General features: G+C 38.7%; 1 protein-coding gene across 2 annotated transcripts in view; it reads right to left on the bottom strand.

Annotated features, from left to right (window-relative positions):
* GUCY2C (guanylate cyclase 2C) overlaps positions 1 to 18,091 on the bottom strand; it is a 70,135-nt gene that overhangs the window by 2,776 nt on the left and 49,268 nt on the right. Inside the window, exons 17-26 of one of the 2 annotated variants that reach the window (XM_042468572.1) lie at positions 17,475 to 17,607; positions 13,829 to 13,966; positions 12,235 to 12,323; positions 11,438 to 11,529; positions 10,621 to 10,779; positions 7,319 to 7,511; positions 6,727 to 6,901; positions 4,612 to 4,710; positions 3,900 to 3,994; positions 2,731 to 2,807 (exon numbers count right to left, since the gene is read on the bottom strand). In XM_042468572.1, coding sequence (XP_042324506.1) covers positions 2,731 to 2,807; positions 3,900 to 3,994; positions 4,612 to 4,710; positions 6,727 to 6,901; positions 7,319 to 7,511; positions 10,621 to 10,779; positions 11,438 to 11,529; positions 12,235 to 12,323; positions 13,829 to 13,966; positions 17,475 to 17,607 — 1,250 coding nt within the window. Of the gene's footprint in view, positions 1 to 2,726; positions 2,808 to 3,899; positions 3,995 to 4,611; positions 4,711 to 6,726; positions 6,902 to 7,318; positions 7,512 to 10,620; positions 10,780 to 11,437; positions 11,530 to 12,234; positions 12,324 to 13,828; positions 13,967 to 17,474; positions 17,608 to 18,091 lie in introns of those variants that run through there. The other variant, XM_042468571.1, reaches the window with a different exon arrangement.

Genomic DNA, 18,091 nt, shown 5'->3' with positions numbered 1-18,091 from the left:
TTGAGATCTCAGCACCAAAATCAAGGTCATCTGAGCCTCTGACATTAAGACCTGAGAAATAGCAGGAAATTCATTAACAAAAGTCAAACATTATGGAGATGCCAGGTAAATCTTGAAAGACCTTTTCTTCTAATACCAACCCATAGTGAATCTAACTACACTGTTTGCAGTGTCCCAGAAGCCTTTTGACTTTTTAGACCTGAGACCGATCTTTAACTTTAATGCAGTGATATCCAATTCATTTATTTTTTTTTAATTAGATGCCTGTCTTGCTTTCTTTTTTTTCCTCTCCCATTCTCCTACTTCCTTCCTCCTTTTTTCCTTTTGTCAAAAAACCTTGAACAATTGTAGTGATACCACTGACATAATCCACCTATGATCAGCCTGTTTCCCAATTTTGCGTCCCAATCCACCAGTACTCAAGCCAATGAGAAGAAAGAGGAGCAGGATGTTAAATGTGACTAAGCAATAGAAGCGTCAAGCTGTCTACACATGTAAACAAATCATTGACAAAACACAGCTAGAATTAAAATTATTTAGCTAAGTGTTTCAGCCTCTTCATGTTCACCTTTAAAAACATAATGATTGGCAAGCCTTAGTATATTAAAAGAATAGTTATTTGTAAGTCCAGTGATTTAATATATGTTATTAAATGCAAATGACCTGGATGTCAAACAATATGTATTACAGGATAATGTATTAGGAAACAAGAGAAGCAAAGGTAGATAGGAACAAAACCAGAACCATCAGTGTATGACTAGTATGCTAGGCTAAAGAGAACTACTACAACAATCAATACAGAGAAACAGAGGACAGCAACAAAAAAGATCTGGGAACTCAAAGGAAGTTTAAACCAAGGGCCAGGATGCAATATGACAATAATAAGAACATACTACAGGATCAGGAAGAAATAAAGACATTGTATACAATACACAGAAGAGTTATCAAAAAAGGTGAAAAAAATGAATGACACATGGAACAAAGAACCATAAATTCTAAAAAGTGAGGTGGAAACTGCACTAGGAGAATTTGCAGTGAGGGGCAATCACCAATTGAACTGCTACAACTTATAACTCTGGTGTTAACCAATATATGTCAACAAATATGGAAAACAAAATGGAGGCCAACAGATTGGAAATGGTCAATATACATCCCAGTACACAAAACAGGAAACACAAAAGACTGCAGCAACTATAAGACCATAGCATTAATTTTCCATGCAAGCAAAAGTATAATCAAAATTCTGCAACATACATGGAGAGAGAAATCCCAGTGGTTCAAGCGGAGTTCCAGAAAGGAAGAGGTACTAGGGAACATATCGCAAACATACAATGACTAATGGAGCATACAAAAGAATTCCAGAAAAATCAGCATGTGCTAGACTATAGGAAAGCCTTTGCTTGCCTAGATCACAAAAAGCTATGGATGGAACAATTACAAAGGAAGGTCAAAAAATAAAGTGCAAAAGCAACATAATGCTGAACATAAAGAAAACAAAAATAATGACCATGTAGGAATTACATAAACCCAACCCAAACAATGAGGAAATCAAAATAGTTAAAATGTTGCCGTATATTGGATCAGATATTGACCAGAACAGAGACTGCAGCCAAGAAATCAGGAAGAGACTAGGAATGGGAAGGGCTGCTATGAAAGAACTAGATAGGATCCTAAAGAGTAAAGGTATACAATTGAGCACTAAAGTTAGAATCGTACAAACCACTGTATTCCCCATTACCATGTGAGAGGTGGGCAGTGAAGAAAGCAAATAAGAAGAAAATCAATTCATTTGGGATGTGGTGCTGGAGAAGAGTGCTGAGGATACCACAGACAGCCAAAAAGACAAACAAATGGGTCCTTGAACAGATCAATCTGGAAATTTCCCTGGAAGCCAAGATTATCAAACTGAGATTGTCATACTTTGGACACATCATGGGAAGGCATGACTCATTAGAAAAAAACAATAATGCTAGGAATGTTAGAGAGTAGTAAAAAGAGAGGAAGACTGCACACCAGATAGATAGACTCAATCAAAGAAGTTACAGGCCTTAAGGTACAGGACCTAAACAGAGGAGTAGAGGATAGGGGGTCTTGGGGATGTCTCATCCAAAGGGTTGCCATGAGTCAGAATCAATTCAAGGGCAGTCAACAACAACAACAACCCCTTAATAGTCCCTACTTTAAAATCCTCATAAAAATGAGATATGGATCATTGGTCTGTGGTTGCCAGCGTGACTGGGAAAGCTAGGGATAGCTGAGAGGCAATTTGCCATCTCTGTTGCCCCAGCTACTATTGCTTATTACTGAACGTGTGACGACCTGTTCTCTCTCACCCATTTTCTACTCTACAGTTCATACTGTTCATAACAAAGGTTTGTTAATGGAAGCAAAATACAGGAAAAGATAATGTGATATTTTATATCTGCATTCTTTTTTGTAAATAATATATATAAATTGTGTGTATGTGTTATATGTATGTATGTGTGTGCATATGTGTATATAAATCTCACAGATGCACAAGCATGATTTTATGTAGTCCTAGGATTCATGAGACTGAAAGTATGAGCATCTGTTGGGATATTAAGATGTGTGCATCAACTGGTGCCTTTTTGATGTCTTCCAGGAACATGCCACACTACCAGATAATATATTCTCAGAAGGAGAACATAAAGATACTCTGACTGGTGAACGCTCTTTAAGTTGCAGTCCACAAGTTAAAGAATCTCTTACGCGGAAGGAGGTGTTGGAAGATTATATTGCTGGTCCTTCACACCTGTCAGCCAGTAAGTAATCTCAGTTCCTTTGCCCTAAAATGAAAGAATAATAAATTTGAGGTTAGAATAGAGATTATATTCCTTTCATGACCACGAAATTGTGTTTTATGTACTGTATTCGTTTCCTTTTGTAAAATTCAGTAGACATACAACTTCTATTGAAAAGCCTGTTACATAAATTGTTCAAAGGAATGGTATCACTAGGAGATGTGGGGGTGCCCAGCAGCCACCCGAGACCCCAAATGGCCCTCCAGAGGCCACAGCACTGCTTCCCCAGTAGTACCTGCTGCTGGGGGGGGGGCAGTGCCTTTTGTTTGGGGTCTAGCACAGCTGCTATCCTGAGCAGCCACTATGGATCCTGAATGACCATCAGGAGGTCACAGCACTGGGAGCTGCTTTTCGTTTGGGGTCAGTGTGGCTACTCCCCTTAGGAATTGTGCCAGACCCCAAACAGCTATACAGAGACTACAGCACCCCACAACCGCAACAGTTTTGCCGGGTTGTGGTGAGCAGGCTGGGGAGCTAGCAAGCAAGGCATTGGAAGGGAGGGAGGGCAGTGGGGCAATCTATCCCTCATTTCCTCTTCGCTGTCCCCCATACACCGGGTGACACCAACTACAAGGACGCCACTGGTTCAAAGCCAACTACAGTGCTGCAATATATAAAAGATATATTTGTACAATTTTAGTAAAGAGAATGTAGAGCATAAATTGCCTAGTGCATTTTCACTAGGCATACAACGTCTTTTGAAAAACCCATTACATAAATTGTTCAAAGGAGTGGCATCTAACTGAAATTAGTACATATATAAATATATCAGAAGCCATGATCAGCAAATTGAGGTTACAACAATCCTGCCCACAGTTATGCATAGATAACTACCAGTGAAATCAGCAGGACATCCTGCTGAGATTAGATGGGAGTGGTTAGAGTGTTCAGGCTGTGGATGTACAAAACCCATCTTCAGATCCCAGCCCAGTAAAGCTCACAGGACAGCCTGGGCATGTTCTTTTGTCTGCAACTAGCAATTTAAAGTTAATTGAGCTGTTCAGATATTTGATACCTCTGGAGAGGTCTGTTTAAATTATGAATTTGAAAATGATCCATGGTATGAGTGTATGTTACCTTCAGATATGTCTCTCCTCGCTCTTCATACTGGAATTGACAATCTGTCCTCTTGAGTATAGCAATAGTAGAGCCACTTACATGGATTCTTAGAGCTATAAGTGTGGAAACAACAAATAAGTAGAAATGAAAGGTTAATTTTATTGATATAATTTTCATTTAAATAAGTGAAAAGTTCAATAATACACACGTTTGCTTCATTTTGGATGCTGTGCTGTGATGAGTCAGAGTTTAGTTGATAAAATTTGTGAGCCTCCAATGTTGAAAATATTTAGGACTTGACTGTTTTACAAATATATATTTTCCTATAAACAACAGCCAAGACATCAGGAAACAGAGATATAGCTATGACTCTGTGTACATCTTCTGATGTCACACTCCACATATAAGCCATATAACACCCTCAACATGGCCATTTCTGAGTTGCATAGAGTGTTGGGGGGGATGAGCAGAAGTGTGTCCAGCCCTCTTTATATAGCTGGGTACAGCTGCAAAAGGCCCAGCTACAGAAAGAAGGCCTTACATGTCACGTTTCCCGTCCTCTCTAGCAGCTCAGAAATGACTGTGCTGGGAGAGGCATGAGGCTTAACAAGTAGGTCCACCAGTCAGATTGTAAATTAGAATGATAAAATAGTTCCTATCTGGATAAAATAGTGGCTTGCTCTGGATTAGATTGTGTACAATATTCTTCTGTGCAGAAGTCTGTCCTTACGTAAACCTGTAGATTCCATTCTTGAAGCAGTGTTCACTGTATCTCCAAACAAACAGTAACGAGGCATTTTAATTCCAACCACACCAGCAGCACATGGACCTGAAAAAGACACACAAAATAAGAATTAAGAGAAAGATGGGGCATTTGTAAATGAAAAGATGAGTCTGCAATGTCCCAAGGAAATCTTAGAAATCAACAAAACTCTTTAAATTTTCACCCTCCAGTATTTCTGTACACATAACTATAGATGACATTTCATGCACCTACAAAGGTTTTATGCACTGTTTTCTTTAAGGTGCCACAAGGGTGGTACATTTTTCACTGCAACCAACTTAATATGGATACATCTCTGATAAAAGGAATAGTTGAACATTTCAGTAATCATAGTAATTAATCTGGAATCAGATTCTCTAGGTGCCAAAATCTAGAGATGCAAGCATTGTCTTAGGACTTTGGTTTTCCTCCCTCGTAAATATTGTCAAGGTTGGTTGTCATATTTTTTTTAAAAAATCTGAATTCCCACAGGAAGTATACTGCATATGGCATCAAATCTAAGATACTTGTCTTTTCAGCTTGTAGGCAAGGGCATAGCTAAAAGCATTTCATTCACTCTTGGTTGCTTGCTATTTGTAATTTTGAAAAGATACCGTTTTTGTTACTCTCCAGTTCCTCCACTTCTACATTCAAGAGGGAATTTCAGCAGGTGTTTCTTGTGACTTGGTTGCCGGACAGGGAACACCTGCTGAAATTCTCTCATCTACACAGCCATTAAAGGTACAGGAATTCTCTCCAGTTTTCATTCTGGCAAACCTAATACCCACATACCTGGCATTCTCTCCTCCACCTCCCTTAGTTATATCATTACAGCTTTCTGGCAGCCAACAGCCCTGTGATGCAACTCAGACTGTTTTAGAGAAAGGCTGAGAAACAAACTTCACAAATCACGTGAGTGGACAATTTCAGAGGTAACAGGGGACTATAAGTTGCTCAACCTATTTGCTTGGATTTATTTGCTGTGTTCATTATTACTTTGTACAGCAGGTGTGGAAATCATGCCGCCATCCAGCTGTTGTCAAACTGCAAGTCCCAGCAGCCCTAGCCAGGCTAACTAATAGTGAGGAATGCTTGGAAGTGCAGTCCAAAACTGCTGGGGAGGACACATGAATCCCACCCCTGCTCTAAAGACTGGTGCAGACCAATAAACAGGAGCATTTAGGAAATTAGTGTTGCAGGAAAACTGTGAAAGTAGTAAAGAGAATACATGTAATTTAGGTAAAGGCTTGCAAAGCAACATTACAAAATTGTGGGTACGATCTGATAGACAACTTCTGAAAATGCCATAGCTGCCACAGTTAGTCAGTCATTATAAGAAGAAAGCAGTCTTTATAGGAAGCAATCATTGTTTTAAACATGATCTCGAGAACATGAAATATAATTTTATACACCTAAAGCATTTGTGGACACAAGGATTACACCAGTCTCTGCCCTTTAAATTATCTTTTTATTTCAAAGCGCTACAGCAAGGATGATGGAAAGCTTCTGGCTCCATCTGAACACATTGGTTTGGTGTTGTTAGGTTATTGTTGTTTTTGATTTTTGTTTGTTTGTTTGTTTGTTTGGTGCTAGTAGCATATTTTGAGCAAGCAACCTTCAATGATAGTAGACAGTGAAAAGCAACTTCAGTTCAATAGCTGTATTTTTTTTTAAAAAAAAAAAGTGGTACATCTCCTGTATAATGTTGTCTTATGTTATTGTAATTGTTGTGAAGAGTTCAGTTATGACTAGCAATGAAGTGGTTGGGTGAAGTGCCTCAGGTAACAGAGTGCCCACCCCCATGTCATTTCATTCCTTACTTCTTTTGAAGTAAGCCACTATTAGATACATAAAGGCTAATTTTCTCAAACCTAGCCAAGAATACTAGTGTTATATTATCTGTTCTAAAATCTACTATTTTCTTCCTCCAGCAATTTGTTACAACTAATATTTAAAAAATATAACATCCAAAATCCCCCAATGTCATAATATGACCCACTTCTGTAATCAATTTATGGAAAGTAAAACATGCAATTGAAAGAGACTACTTGATCTCCTCCCCTCAAATATTTATATCCATACCAGAGTGAATTCCTATTCGAATCCATATAGGAAGCCCTGGAAGATGCTGAAGTTCAAAGGAGCCCATAAAACTCAGTATATCCAGTGCCATCATGGAAATATCCACCGCATGACAGTTGCCATTTCTCTTCGGTAAACCACTCACTACCATGTATGCATCTCCAATGGTCTCCACCTGTTAAAACACAACCAAAAGTCATTGTCTTTCCCAGATAGGAGAGACATTTTGATCAAATGGGAGAAGGGCTAATATGTCATCCAGTTCTTTCCTGCTAACTTGAGAAGTAATATACTAAGCATCTTTCAATTAATAAACATTTATACAGGTATTAAAAACTGTAAATTATGTTCAGTACAGTGGGGTCTATATGAGGGTGATTTTCTCTGAAATGAATTGTTCTTTTAACTTTTAAAATGTTAAGAAAAGGAACCCTACCTTCCTTCTCTATTTTACACACAGACCAACTCAGAGAAAAATAATTCTTGTCTTTCATGTTATAATTTTACATGACTGGTGGCATTGTTCTGTTTCCCCCTTCTTTTCAACACAATTCTGTCTAGATTTTTGTGCTCTTTTCACAAATCTGATCACCTTGTAAACATCATGATGGTCAAGAATGTGGTCAAAGTTCTTGTAGATGTCATTAAGCATGTCCACCACTTCCATAGGGGTGCTGTATTTACAGATGGTTGTGAATCCCACAATGTCACTGAAGTAAATGGTGACTTCTTCAAAGAGTTCTGGCTCTACCAGTCCAGTTTCTTTCAAAGACTTTACTACAGGCCTGTCAAAATGGGAAAGAAAGGTATAGGGAAGAAATCTTCTTAATTTCAGATTTTATTTTGAAAAGCTTTGTAACTTTGCATGATGGCCATAGTTTGTTAAAAGAAATGTGTCAATATAGCTCCATGAATTCTGCTAATGGTAAAGCACAAGACAAATTAAAATTGAAAAATGTGAATGACGCTCAATCTGTATTCAAAATATGCTGGAGGTTAGGGGGGTGAGGATTACATTTTGCAATAGTATATTGAACAAGATGGGCATTTGATCCCTAAAATCCCTTTTGTGTCTCTGTACATTTCAGTTGTTCACACAGATGTAATACTAACAGTAGAGACTTGGAAACTGAGGAGCCAGCACTGAAGACACTGGACTAGGTCTTACCTCTCAGATGACCAATTCTGACACCCCAAAGTTGGTAAGACACAGCACTCCTGAATCTGAGGCCTTCTTCTCTGTAATAACCTTGTACCTCTTGAGACTAGCCACAGCCCTAGAAAAAGCAATTTTTCACCAGGACCTCCAGGACTCTTTCAAAGCTAGTACATCAGTGTCAGCAGGAAGCCTAACAGGAGCTCCTGAGAGGGGACCACATACCAGGCTTAAAGTCCCCTTAAGGCTTCCTATATGTTGGGAAAAGGTGGAGCAGTGTAAGAGGCCTCAGTTCAGCTCCAGCCATTGTCAGAGCAAGATGCTCACCAAGAGCTGTCAGTGGTGCTGAATCTTTCTGTCTTGATTGTTCTCCAGACTGCTTTGGACTTGATTATCTTCCTCTGACCCACTGAAATAGGATGGATGCTGCAGTGACCACTCCAAGGGGTGGATAACTCATCACAGCAGCATGTATTCCCCTTCACATGGGGAAAGTGCCTAGTGGGTCTTCCAGGGAGGTTGATCAAAGCCTCTTCTCCAGCTTCCTGGCACAATGTGAATTTTATATGGAAATTCAACCTGAAGATTTTCCTAATGCCTGTGTTCAGATAGGTTTCCTAATCAATATGCTGACAGAGAGATTGCAGGCTTATGTTCCTACACCATCCATACTGCAGTGCCACAGCTCTCTTGCACAACTATGCAGTGTTTCTGGTATATGTAAAGCAAACTTTTGAGGACCCAATGAAGGCTCAAAATGTCCATAACCACATATGATAGTTATTTAGCAATAATCTAACATATATTCCTGGATTATGCAAGCTCTTAGCACCTGTGGGCCCTAAACATGGGCAGGAATGAACCTGCCTTTCATCCCAGACTTGCAGGGGCTGAAGAATGAAATCATGGATGAGCTGGTCCATGTATCACTCCTTAAGAATTTTCCCAATCTCTAAAAGGCCAAGCTCTAGATCAAAAGGTGTTTTAGTCCTATTGTTAGGACTACAAGCAAGTACTGACATAACCATCTGAAAGGATAGCAGATCAAGGGAAAATGTGGCTTTTTCTGTCCTTGCCTGAAAAATGCAGATGAGACTTCTCTCTGTATTGCAAGGGAACAAGACACTTTGCCATGGATTCCCACGCTCAGGCCAGTTTCAACCTGGTAATCAGTGTAGCCAAAAGATTATGAAAGCTGGGAATGGTTCCAAATACTACAGGTATTTACAGGTATCCTTCTAGTAATCTTGTGCATGCCAGATGACTAATTTCATGAAGATATTGCCAGTAATATTGCAAGTGACATTTCTGGAACTACTCATGCCATCTCCATGCAGAAAGCTGTGCTTGTGGCCACTAAAATAATGGATGGAAGGGCAATGATTTCAAGTCCCATGCAAAAACAGGTGGCCCAGGGACATTTTGAATCGTTTGTCTTCAGAGTGATTCAGATGCCCCATTTCCCGACGGTAGCGGAGATCTCCTGGTTGGCTGTACATGAGACTTGCATCTTCTGACGTTCAGCTCCCCTTACTGCTGACAGCACTATTTACTTGGCCACACAGAGCACCAGGCTAAAAGTGGCCTGAACGTGGGAATCTTTGAGGGAGACAATCCATGGAAATATGTCCTCTTGCAATATAGACAGAAGTCTCATTTGCATTTTTCAGGCAAGGACAGAGAAAGCTACATTTTCCCTAGATCTCCTGCCCACTTAGATGGTTATGCACTGAATCCTTCAGTTAGTCGGTCACAGGAGAACTTAATAGGATCTATCTCTGGCCTGTTACAGACTGCCAAAATAAAGCTGCTTTGGGTCTCTTTGGAGGTGTGCTATTTAAATGATGCATGGGTCCTAAGAGTCCGGAGGTCGCGCCAAAGCCACACTCCATTCCTAAGCACTGGAGGGCAGCTTTGGTGCAGCTTCCGGATTCTTAGGGTGCATGCATCACTTAAACAGCATACCTCCAAAGAGACCTGAAGCAGCTTTATTTTGGCAGTCTGGAACAGGCCTCTGCTATCTTGCTCAAGGAATTGCAGGAAGAAAGCATCCCCATGTGTCTCACTTTTCAAAGGTCAACTTTATAGTATTTGTTGCTCTGTGTTCCTGCTAGGCCGGTAAGGAAATGGGTATTTCATTGTCTCTGAAATTTACTGGTCAGTCACAGGGGAACTTAATAGGAACAGGTATCAAGTGGTACAGTCCAAACCAGGTCCCCAAGACAATAACTCTTGCTTTGTAATTTGTTTTGTTTTGTTTTTGGGGGGGGGTTACTTGAAAATCACTTTGTCATGCGAGAGCAGGGTGTATAAACTCTCAATGTTTACTAATATTTCTGAAAGATGTTACCACAGAAGATGTTGACATCTCCTCTGTCAGTACAGCATAGTCTGTCTTTGCAAAAGCAGTTTACACATCACTTGGGGAAAGGAGGAGCAGCATTTATATTTCAAATATGATTTTATAATGGAAACCCAGGAAGTTTGTGCATTCTGTTCTTGTGCAGCAAAGTAATGTCTGAAACTGTTCTCAAACTGACATTTTAAAGAAGTTTTTGTTAAATTACTTGGAACAACTGAGTGGATCTTTTAGGTCATATTTTCCCATGATATCTCTCTCTGGAAAATAATCTTGTAAATGAAAACAATAATAATGTGTAAGTCTACTTAAGAGTCTTGGTCAGTGATTTTCACATCTGGACTCCACACAGTAATTGCCATGTAGTCCCAGCACTCACCCTGGGAGAAGCATGAAGTTAAGTCTGTCTGCTCTGTCTCGTTCTGCTTTGTATAACTTAGTCCTCTCTTCTACTAAATGCTCCAGATTTCTTGAATATAGCTGCAGACGTCGGATTAAGGTGTCCATGTAGCTTTCATTGGTTTGGCTGTGGTAATTGCTAGTAAAAAATGAAGACAGTTCAAAGGTAATGAAGATAACTTTCAGGACTGATGAGAAAAGGAAGTTAGTGAAAATTACTTCTATATTAGATAACATTTGGCAAAAATGGAAATCCCCTAAACTTCCCCCATGAACTATGATTCTAGTTTGGCAGTACTGTTTCATTAAGAAAAGTTAAACATTGTAGCTTGATAATGAAGTAATTATAGTCTTGTTACTTCATGTTTTAAAGTTCTATATTATTTTTAATTTCCTAAAATGAATGCAGACAATAATTTGGAGTAGAGCACTGCATATGTTTGAGTGGGAGTTTTGTTTCCTTAACATTTACATTTCAATAACAGCAAATTTTGTTTTAACCTTAAACAACTTCACTCTTTTTCTTCACTTCACCTATACCACTAAAACTGATGTGTATATTTTAAAAAATGTGAATCATTTTTCAAGAGGTTCAAGCTAATGTATATCATCCTCTCCCCAACCCAGTACTCTGTATTCTTCACTACTTTATTCTCACCTCCTTTTACATACACAGATGTTTAATTAAATATGGTTTAAAAATTATCAGTTAAAACAAAACAACATTTCTCTTTGTGCTGAACCATTCTGACACAAAGACATATGAATACCAACACCACTCTTTTCTCTTTTTTTACCTAAATATCTTTGCAAGAGTAGTTTCAATTTTCTTAAAATCTGGTCTCTTCTCTGGATCTTCCTCCCAGCAGCTTTTCACTAGAAGGTATACCTGGAGATGCACAAATCCAAGTCAGAGTAGCTTATGTATTTTTTATTCCCAAAGTGAAATATTAAAATAACATTTTCCCTATACACAGGCTTTCTTCCTTATTCATCAAACCTAGACCTGTGAATTATCAAACTGTAATGAAATCCCAACTTTTTGCCTCCATTTCTACAACAGCATCATCCATGTACATGAACCTCTAGATCCTAAACAACTTGAGATCTTGGTGCTTGAAGGACCACCAGTTCCTATATCTTCAGGAACCACAGGAGTGGCCCATCTCATCAGTGGGGACAATAGACTGTGGGAGGACATCGGAGTGGACCGTCTCTGCTGTGGTGCCCCAGATGTGAAACACTCTTTACTTGGAGGTCCAGTGGCATTAACATTAGTATCATTTTGGCACCAAGCAAAAAACATGTGTAGCCCTCCAGATTTTGTTGTTCTGCAACTCACAACCAACGGTCCAAGCCAATGCAACCAATGGGGAAGGATGACTGGAGATGCAGTTCAACCACCACCAAATGATTACCTGCAGCCCTTCTTGACAGATAGCCATGTTTAGATCAACTGAGCCTCAGATTAGCTCAATAAAATTTCTAATCTGGAAAAATCATCATTCTTAATTTTTCCCCCAGAATTTCAGCAATCTTCAGCTGAGTGCTACCACTTTCTGCTGACCATGGTTTTATTTCAGTATGATCTTACTTCTTGTTCTTTCTCTCCCTCGGTCTCCAATAAAAGATCTGGTCGGAATGGTCTTGGTCCCTTGCTGCTTTCTACTCTGTAAAGTTTTTCTGAAACAGGTGAAAAAAAGTAGAATGTTCAAACAATTCAGCACATGCAGACGATAAAACATGACAAGCAGATTCTCTTAGCCAAGTAGGACATGTCATGGCAGTGTTTTATAAGTACAGATAGGCTTGAACTATAGTCCTGGATCTGAGTAACTAACTTATATTTTGATAAAGATCTCTATGTTGTGAGTTTTCTATTTGTGAGGCATGCCAAAATAGAGTGCCTAATGGCGTAAACTGACAGGAAGAGCTATCTGCATATACTGGGTGTGACACTTGGAATCCTGATCCCAGTGATAAATCTGAGCATATTTTTAATGGTGTAAAAGATTATCTGGACTGTTTGGGGTGTGATGATTTCACTTGCATTTTTCCACTGTGCAGCTAGTAGCAGCTAGGGGAAGAAGGATGTTTCAGGTGCGTAAAATAGTACTAATATTCTAATCATAACTAAAAACTCTTAGCTGTAGTTAAAGGACTTCAAAAGGTTGGAAAATTCAGTCACACATTTCTTGTGTACCATGTAGTTTAACCGTTAGGATATTCTATCATGACTTGTACAAACACAGAGCATCTAGCAATCCTTTGGAGCTACAAGCTGGCTCTCTCTCACTCTTACTCTCTCTGCCTGGTAACAATAAATACAACAACAAAGCAGATGCCTTTTAAGTGATGGTATAGCCATTTTGCACAACATCCCTTTTCCTTTGCAACAGCAGGCTTTTGTTATTTTGTATCCATATCTTGCATCTCCTAAGCATATTTTGCTAGTCTATGCAAGATGTAGATAGTCCCTGACTATCCTGGAAAACTGAATATCTTACCTAAGGTTGCTTCAGCTAAAAATAAATTTTAATCCCAAATGTTTAGGTGTCCCAACTAGAGTAAATGTCCCAACTAGAGTAAACCCCTTCTTGCTCTTGCCATGAGTAAAATCAATGGAAAATGTATAAGTGTTGACTTATTAAAAGCCCTTTGATACTATAAAGTTATAGTGCTATGATTCTGCTTTAACTGTTATGGCTGCATCTTATGGAATCCTGGTGTTTGTAGTTTTTGTGTGGCAATAGAGCTCTTTGGTTGAGAATTTTAAATATCACTCCCCTAAACTGCACCTCACAGGGTAGAACCAAGGCAATTCAAGTAAAATCATATTGCTAACTATATAGTGTGAACGGACTCTAGGTTTCCATTGATTCAGTGGATCTAAATAACAATAATGCTGAGATGAAGCAAGAATTATAGAAAAACAAATTGCAAGGTGAAGCAAATGCCAAAGTGATCTAAATAATGATGATTCCAAAAAAGCAAGAACTAAGCATGCACACACTACTGTATAAGCCTCCACAGGTGCCTTGGAATTTGGACCCCTTCTGCTAATCCCATTGCTCAGAATCTCTTTGTTAATCACCCTGGGAACCTGATAAAGGATGCAGTATAAATCCCTTCAGTACATAAATTATTATCAGCATGGATTTAGATCTTTATTTATGCACACCATTTACCTTTATGATCCCGGCAATTGTTAGTGTAGAAGGTTTCTCTACGAAGTATGATCTCCTGTGCTATAATTCCATAGCTGTACACATCACCTTTCTGAGAAACACCACCATAGCGGAGGTGTTCAGGAGCAGTCCAGAGATCTAGGGAGCAAAGAAAGAAGGGGTGGCAGAAGAAGGGATAAGAAAAAGGGAAATAATATTGGCTGACAGCTGTGACCTTTATTCAAATCCATCTGATCCCATTTTGGTCGGATCTGGAGCCTTTCCAGATGGAGGACTCCTTGTGTTAACAGTAGTTCACATGTACAATAGTTCTGTCTTGTTCTCTTTAACAGACTTTTCAAGGTAACAAAAACATTGAATAAACAATGGTAAAACAAATGAGGAGTTCAAGTGACTGAAGCCCCCATAAAATTAAGTTAATCTAGCAGAATATTAATGTGATAAAGACTTGTCTGGAACTACTTTTCCATTATTGCTTGCATGGTTTATTTTAAACATTTCTTTGCCTAATTACTACCACCAAAGCCTTATTTATGATCTAGTAATGCACTTGTTACAAAGAGCTGAGTGGAAAGAACAGGGAGAAAAGATATCTGTACAATGAATACTTCTCTTAGAATGTATTAAAGTTCTATTCTTAACTATGTCATAACATTTGTGATTTAAGAAAGGAGAGATACTATAATTTGAAAGTGCAAATGTTGTGAAAGAACCATCATTCTCTTTTATTGTCTACAAATTTCGGTCAAATAGATTTTCCTTGTTGTAAGTTTTCTTAAACTAAAAACCCACTGTGTAACACAGTGCAATATATCTTTGATCAAAGTTAGAAAAAAATGAATGTATACACCATTTTAAAAAATCCCTTTCATTATGTGGGAAACCTTGATCGTCTGCCTCTAGACATAGCAACTGAGAAGCCAGGAAAATTAGCTGGATTTGTTGTCACTTCCAGCTCTATGACTCTATGATTCTACATAGCATGATCTTGTGGCAAAGTATGCTTTAGTGCATGGTTCTCTTGAGTACATGTCTTCCAAGCCTTTCCAGCTGTAGGCTAGGCAGTTAGCTTAGTATCTCTGACTTTCCTCAGATGAAGTGTCACTCCTGGACAGATGCTATATAATCTGCCAGAGTACAGACACACGGATTTATAAGAGGACTGTTCAACATTAGTCTAAAACAAGCATCATTTCTCATTCAACTTTGCCTGTTTTCTTTCCTGAATCCTCTTGTTCCAGGGTTTGTTTTTTTTAAAGGGGCTATATGTATAGATTTCTTGAATCCACACTAGGGTTTTTCTAATTGAAAACAACTACAGCAACAAACAACAGTGTGTGTGTGTAGCTGAGGTTGTCCTATGGTTTGAAGGACAGGTTTTTGCTTTTCTGGTTTTTAAAAAAAATCTTAACATTACAGTGCAATAGTGCAAAAATGCCACTTCAGTCAAGCACTACAGCTCTATAACTCTAAAAAAAATTAAAAGAGAAATAAGAAGCAAAGAGAAGGAATGTTTTTGCTCTGATATGTCTCAGAATTTAAAAGAAAGCCACTTGGAGTATGAATAAAATGTTGTATCTGGTGCAGGGAATTGCAGTAAATGATTCCAGAACAACAGAAACATCATTTGGATTTTTAAAACTACTGAAACAAATACAGAAACCTCCCAGCACATTTATCCCGTCTGGAGGAGTTCAGAGACAACATCTGTTCTGGGAGCATATACAGAAGGGTTTGAAGATTATCCTTGGAGGAAGAAAGCAGAACCCAGAGCAGAATAAGAGATTATTTCTGTCTCTGTTCCCATATTTGTCTATTTGACAATGAATATAGCAAGTTAATTTGAACTTCATATGAGCAACCCCCAACATATTAAACCAACTGATGGACCTTGGAACCTATCAGTAAAAAGCAAAAGTGAACCCCCATACAAGAGCTCTGTCCATCTCTGCTCCAGCTATGAGGCCATAGTTCACAGCAAAATTATTTCTTATTTATTCATGAGATTAGAAAGAGCTAATTAGTAGCAACTAACTGCATGGCTGCCATAACTGGGGAGAAAGAACTATTTACATATGGAATCTGATGTGGTTCCATTAGCACAAATAGTAGGAAGTTGAGCAATATAAATTTAAGGCTACATATATGTGATAAATGGTAAAAGATTAAAAGTATCACAATGTGGTTCATTTAACAGATTAAAAAGTGAGTGATAGTCTGATCACATGTCATGGGTTTTTCTTGGCAAGATTTGTTCAGAGTGGGTTTGACATTTCCTTTCTCTTAGGCTGAGAGGGCATGACTTGCCCAAAGTCACCCAGTGCGTTTGCATGGCTGAGCAGGGATCAAGTACACCTAATTTTTTATGCTATTAAGTGCCTTCAAGTCAACTCTGATTTATGGCAACACTATCATAGAGGGAGAAGGGGGTTGGCAAGATTCAGTTAAATTCATTTGCCAGTACCTTCCTCTTAAGCTGAGAGAGTGTGACTTGCCCAAGGTCATCCAGTGGGTTTCCATGGCTCAGCAGGGATTTGAACCTGGGGCCTCCAGAGTCTTACTGCAGTACTCAAATCACTACACTTTTCTGGCTCTCACAACAAATCACCACACTAGATCACTGTGCTGGATCTCACTATAGATCACAATAAAGAACACTGATATAATGCTTGCCATAATTTGGTGAACTTTATTGTATACCTTTATCTCAGTTGTTCCTATTTGTTAACAAGAGTCTTTTCCTATTCCCCCCTACTTCTTCAGCAGTCTCCTATCTTTTTCATGACTGCTAATTTCAAGTTTCAGTTGCAACAGCAGTCAGTTGCCAGAATCCTGTTGGTGAACTTACACTAGCAGTTGTACTTTTCCCAGTGCCACACAATGATAATCAGAGACAGCAGACAAAATCTGCTAGCATTGAACAGTTTTTTTCTTCAGTGCCCTATTTCCTTTATGGCAACTGTCTGCAGGCTTCTTCCCCTAGGTGCTACAATTCATCCTTCATCAATTGTACTAATATAAGATAAACAAGGTCAACCTTGATTAGTACTTGGATGGGAGACCACCAACAAATACCAGATGCTGTAGGCTATATTTCAGAGAAAGGAACTGGCAAAATCACCTCTGAGTATTACTTACCTAAGAAAACCCTATGAAATTCATGGGGTCACCATAAATTGACTTGGAAGGACATATGCAGACAATATAAATACATGTTGGAATATACTTGTACAGAAGATGCAAACTGCATCAGATATTTCACCCTCATTCTACAATATACAGGATAAACAATGCATGCTAAGCCACATGATGCCATGTAGTAAACTCAGATATCATGAAAAATATGCATTTTTTCTTCATGGATTAAAAATCTAAAATTCCATATACAGTATTATGAATATCAGTGAATACTAGAGAAGACAGTAAAAAAAAAAAGCAGGAAACTGAATTGTATGAGAGATATTTTATATCTCATCAAGAAATAACAAAAGCATAAGACTTTCTACTCAACATTGTTCTGATCCTTATGCAGATGATGTCAGAAGCAACACTCTAATGCTATTGTGATCCCACTTGGTACAGCACTGATTTGTAGCCGTGATGCTTTATGCCATTATGAATAGTCTTGTTAGTATTTCTTGTGTACCTTTTTTGGGTGGCAGAATAGAATTGCAGCCAAAATCAGTGATCTTCACTACCATGCGGCTATCTACAACACAGTTTGTAGATTTCAGGCGCCCATGGACCTCCGTTTTGCTTGAATGCAAGTAGGACATCCCCTGTGTTAAGAAAAGAGTGACAAGTGTCTGTCTGGTTCCACTGATTAACATCACCAGTAACAGCTGGGTTTTTCAATATGTCATACACATGATACAGGTCTATGATCCTCCATTTGCCATTTGACTGAAGCATGTTTCCAAAATAGTATGATGGCCACAGGAAAGGCAAGCTACACAACTACCTTTCTAGATGAGACGTGAAGTGGTCCCATAAGGTGTGAGTCAATGTTAAGCATAACTACAAAATGAAAATCACATTTGGGGGACAGCTTGCCTTTGTGCGTGGAAATGTCTCTCCTATCTTATGAACTTAATCAAGACTAAAGGTATTTTGGAGTGATTTCAAGATAAAAGGTTAATGCAACCTAAGATTCGCTAGCATTCCCCATGTTCCCCTCCTCATATAAAAAATACTTCCCAGACTTGCATGATCCTAAATATGTTTTTAAGTATATATCTTCTATATCTGATTGGTTTACTGTGG

This window comes from Sceloporus undulatus, chromosome 5, assembly GCF_019175285.1.
Source record: "Sceloporus undulatus isolate JIND9_A2432 ecotype Alabama chromosome 5, SceUnd_v1.1, whole genome shotgun sequence".
Classification (NCBI taxonomy): Eukaryota; Metazoa; Chordata; class Lepidosauria; order Squamata; family Phrynosomatidae; genus Sceloporus; species Sceloporus undulatus.
This window is presented reverse-complemented; position numbering and strand designations above follow the sequence as displayed.